The sequence below is a fragment of the Galeopterus variegatus genome, unplaced genomic scaffold (assembly GCF_000696425.1).
Source record: "Galeopterus variegatus unplaced genomic scaffold, G_variegatus-3.0.2 Scaffold8265, whole genome shotgun sequence".
Lineage (NCBI taxonomy): Eukaryota > Metazoa > Chordata > Mammalia > Dermoptera > Cynocephalidae > Galeopterus > Galeopterus variegatus.
Window position 1 is genome coordinate 655 of NW_007734376.1, and position 5,170 is coordinate 5,824.

General features: G+C 38.8%; 1 protein-coding gene across 1 annotated transcript in view; it reads left to right on the top strand.

Annotated features, from left to right (window-relative positions):
* The first annotated feature begins 101 nt into the window (after positions 1–101).
* LOC103608298 (DDB1- and CUL4-associated factor 5-like) overlaps positions 102–5,170 on the top strand; it is a 77,927-nt gene continuing 72,858 nt past the window's right edge. Inside the window, exon 1 of the mRNA XM_008592748.1 lies at positions 102–442. Coding sequence (XP_008590970.1) covers positions 102–442 — 341 coding nt within the window. The remainder of the gene's footprint in view (positions 443–5,170) is intronic.

A 5,170-nucleotide genomic window follows, 5' to 3' on the forward strand; every position in this document is an offset into this window, starting at 1 on the left:
TGACTAAGATGTTGCTGGGGTTGCCAATTTGGTATGGCTACCTCAGTGACTACTCAGTTGTACACTAGTGCCAGGCAAGTCCAAAATTGACTTCCGGGAAGATGGCGGGGCACTGGCGCCGCTCCCACAGCATGCTCACATGGCGGCCTCTGCAGGCAGAGTGGCCCCAGCCGCCTATCACCACCCCAGCCACCTCTCGCCACCCCTGGCGCTCCCAGCTCCTGGTCGTGCCGCAGCCTGCTCAGTCTCTCTCTGGCTTGCGGTTCCAGCTGCTCCCGGGGCCAGGGAGGCGACAGCCCCCTCCCTGGCAAAAACCACAGTCACTGGATCCCGAGTCCTGGCGGCGGGGCTGTGCAGCCTGGCCCGGTGCTGAGGGCAGCAGCGGTGTAGCCAGGCGCCGAGTGGCAGCCACTCCCAGAGGCTTCTTCCCGGGGAGGATTTTGTAAATTTCACAAAATGGTGCACACTCCAAACCTCAGTGCCCATACCTTGAGAGTCCCCTTCAAGGTCTCAGCAATCCTTCAGAGCAATCCACCTGGGTAGCAACAGCTACCCCCAGCACAAGCAAGGACACCAGAGACCCTGACTCACCATCAGGATTTCTGAGTTCCTCTTCTTGCTGATGGGATCCTCTGGGATCCTGCACTCTGTGCCATGGCGGCTCACTCCCTTCCCACCACCATGTTTTTTCCCTCCAAGGCTATCATTCTGAAATGAAGGATAAATAGTATATTTCTCAGATCAACAAAAACTGCAGGAGTTCACTACCACATGACCAGACTTACAAGAAATTCTCAAGGGAGTACTGGGCTTGGTACCTGAAAAACAACCACCACTGCCATAAATACTCAAGGAAAAACAAAACCCACTAGTAAAATAAAACTGGTAACAATAAAGAAAAAAAGTTTAACACCTCAAGAAACCAACAAATACAGAAGACAAACAGTAAATCAGAAAGAAAGGAACAAAAGAAAGAAAATAAAGAATCCAGAGGAACAAAAAAGGAACAAAAGAAAGAATAGCAGAAGATACTTATGACATCCAAACAAAAATCAATAAAATTCTAGGAGTATATCAACACTTTTCAATAACAATTCTTAATGTAAAAGGATTAAATTCCCCAATCAAAAGACACAGACTGACTGACTGGATTAAAAAGATGGACCCAACTATATGCTGCCTTCAAGAAACCCACCTCACCTATAAAGACACACATAGACTAAGAGTGAAAGGATGGAAAAGATATACCATGCAAACAGAAATGAAAAACAAGCTGGAGGAGCTATTCTTATATCTGATAAAATAGACTATAAACTAAAAACCATAAAAAGAGAGAAAGAAGGCCACTATATAATGATAAAAGGATTTATCCATCAAGAAGACATAGCAATCATAAATATATTTGCACCCAACATTAGAGCAGCCAGATTTATACAGTAAACACTATTAGACCTAAAGAATGAGATAGACACTAATACCATAATAGCAGGGTACCAAAACACCCCACTCTCAATATTAGACAGATCATCTAGGCAAAAAATCAGCAGAGAAAAACATGATCTAAACAACACTTTAGACCAATTGGACTGGGCAGATATCTATAGAACATTCCATCCAACAACCTCAGAATATTCATTCTTCTTGTCAGTACATGGAACATTGTCCAGGATAGATAACATGTTAGGTCACAAATCAAGTCTCAACAAATTCAAAAAAATTGGAATTACCCAATGTATTTATTCAGATCACAATGGATTAAAATTAGAAATCAATGATGAATGAAACTCTGGAAACTATATAAACACATGGAAATTAAACAGGATACAACTTAATTGCATATGGGTCCAAGAAGAAATTAAGCAGGAAATCAAAAAATTTATTGAAACTGATGAAAATAATGATATATCATACCAAAACCTGTGAGATACTGCAAAAGCAGTACTAAGGGGGAAATTTATCACATTAAATGCGTACTTCAGAAGAATGGAAACATGGCAAATAAACAACCTAACACTTCACCTTAAAGAACTAGAGAAATAAGAACAATCCAAACCCAAAGTTAGCAGACAGAAAGAAATCATTAAGATTAGAGCAGAACTTAATGAAATCGAAACGAAAAAAAAGGTATAGAAGATCAATGAATCAAAAAGTTGGTTTTCTGAAAAAAAATAAAATTGACCAACCATTAGCAAGGCTAGCTAAAAAAAAGAAGAGAGAAGACCCAAATAGCAAAAATTAGAAATGAAAAAGGTGATATTACAACTGATACCTCATAAATACAAGGAATCATTAGAGACTACTATAAACAACTATATGACAACAAATTTGAAAATCTGGAGAAAATGGATAAATTTCTGGACACACACATACTACCAAAACTGAGCCAAGAGGATATAGAAAATCTGAATAGACCAATAACAATAAAAGAGATTGAAGGCTGTTATCTGAAGGCTCCCAACAAAGAAAAGCCCAGGACCAGATGGGTTTACTGCAGAATTCTGCCAAACCTTCAAAGAGGAATTGATACCAATTCTCTACAAACTATTCCAAAAGATTGAAACAGAGGCCATTCTCCCAAACTCATCCTATGAAGGAAACATCACCCTGATACCAAAATCAGACAAAGATACAACAAAAAAAGAAAACTACAGGCCAGTATCCTTGATGAATATAGATGCAAAAATCCTCAATAAAATACTAGGTAGCAGAATACAGCAACACATACACAAAATTTTCCACCATAATCAAATGGGATTCATCCCAGGAATGTGAGGTTGGTTCAACATATGCAAATCAATATATGCGATACACCACATCAATAAAATCAAAGACAGTCTATATGATCATCTCTATAGATGCTGAGAAAGCATTTGAGAAAATTCAACATTCGCTCATGATAAAAAACTCTCTACAAGTTAGGTGTTGATGGAAAGTATCTCAACATAATTAAAGCCATGTATGATAAGCCCACTGCCAATATCATCCTGAACGTGGAACAGCTAAAAGCTTTTCCCTTTTCCCTTAAGAACAGGAACTAGACAAGGATGCCCACTCTCATCACTCCTATTCAACATAGTGTTGGAAGTTCTAGCCAAAACAATCAGAGAAGAGAAGGAAATAAAGGGCATCCAGATTGGAAAAGATGAAGTCAAACTGTCCCTGTTTGCAGATAACATGATCCTATATATCAAACAGCCTGAAGCCTCTACAAAAAAATGCTTAGGGTTGATAAATAATTTCAGTAAATTTGCTGAAAAATCAGTAGCATTTCTATACTCCAACAGTGAACATGCAGAAAAAGAAATGAAGAAAGCCTGCCCACTTACAATAGTCACCAAAAAAAAAATAAAATACTTAGGAATAAAGTTAACCAAGGATGTGAAAAATCTCTACAATGAGAACTACAAACCACTGCTGAGAGAAATGAAAGAGAACACAAGAAGATGGAAAGCATATCCCATGCTCTTGTATTGGAAGAATTAGCATTGTGAAAATGTCCATATTACCCAAAGTGATTTATAAATTCAATGCAATCTGCATCAAAATTCCAATGACATTTTTTCTCTGAAATGGAAAAAAAAGTATCTTAACATTTATAGAATAACAAAAGACCATGCATAGCCAAAGCAATCCTGAGCAAAATAAATAAATAAATAAAGGTGGAGGCATAACACTACCTGACTTTATACTACAAAGCTATTATAACCAAAACAGCATGGTACTGGCATAAAAACAGACTCATGAATTAATGGAATAGAATAGAGAATCCAGAAGTCAACCCATACACCTACAGCCATCTGATCTTTGACAAAGGCACCAAGTCTACATACTGGGGAAGAGACTGCCTCTTCAGCAAATGGAGCTGGAAAAACTGGATATCCATATGCAGGAGAATGAAACTAGATGCATACCTTTCACCATACACCAAAATCAACTCAAAATGGATTGTGCGGGATCAACTCACTGGAGAGTGCGCCCTCCCGCCGAGGGTTCAGATCCCATGTGGAGACTGGTTCCTGCTCACTGGCTGAGCGCAGTGCGGGCGCAACACCGAGGGTTGCAATCCCGTTGCCGGTCAGTAAAAAAGACAAAAAGGAAAAAAAATGGATTAAAGAATTAAATATGCATCCTGAAACAGTAAAACTCCTTAAAGAAAACATAGGGGAAACACTCCCGGAAGTAGTACTGGGCACAGACTTCGTGAATATGACCCCAAAAGCAAAGGCAACCAAAGGAAAAATAAACAAATGGGATTATATCAAACTAAAAGGCTTCTGAGCAGGAAAAGAAACAACAGAGTTAAAAGACAACCAACAGAGTGGGAGAAAATATTTGCAAAATATACATCTAATGAAGGATTAGTATACAGAATATACAAGGATATCAAACAACTTTACTGGAAAAAAAAGTAACCCAATTAAAAAATGGGCAAAGGAGCTGAATAGGCATTTCTCAAAGGAAGATATAAGAATTGCTAACAGACACATGAAAAGTGCTCAACATCACTCAGCATTCAGGAAATGCAAATTAAAACCACACTGAGATACCATCTCACTCCAGTTAGGATGGCTAACATCCAAGAGACTGAGAATGATAAATGCTGGTGAGGATGCGGAGCAATAGGAACCCTCCTACACTGTTGGTGGGACTGCAAAATGGTGCAGCCTTTATGGAAAATGGTTTGGAGGTTCCTCAAACAATTATAGATAGATCTACCATGTGACTCAGCTATCCCACTGCTGGGAATATACCCAGAGGAATGGAAATCATCATGTCAAAAGGATACCTGTACTCCAGTGTTTATTGCAGCACTATTTACAATAGCCAAGAGTTGGAACCAGGACAAATGTCCACCATCACATGAGTGAATAAGGAAACTATGGCATATCTACACAATGGAATACTACTCTGTTATAAAACAGAATGAAATACTACCATTCGCAGCAACACAGATGGACTTAGAAAAAAATTATATTAAGTGAAATAAGTCAAGCACAGAAAGAGAAGTACTCCATGTTCTCACTTATTTGTGAGAGCTAAAAATAAATAAATACACAAACAAATGGTGTGTGTGTTGGAGGGGGGCGCAACCAGAAAGAAGATAGAACAATCACAATTCCTTGAACTTTTTTTTTTTTGTCTTTTTTTTTTTTTTTTCCGTGTCCGGCAA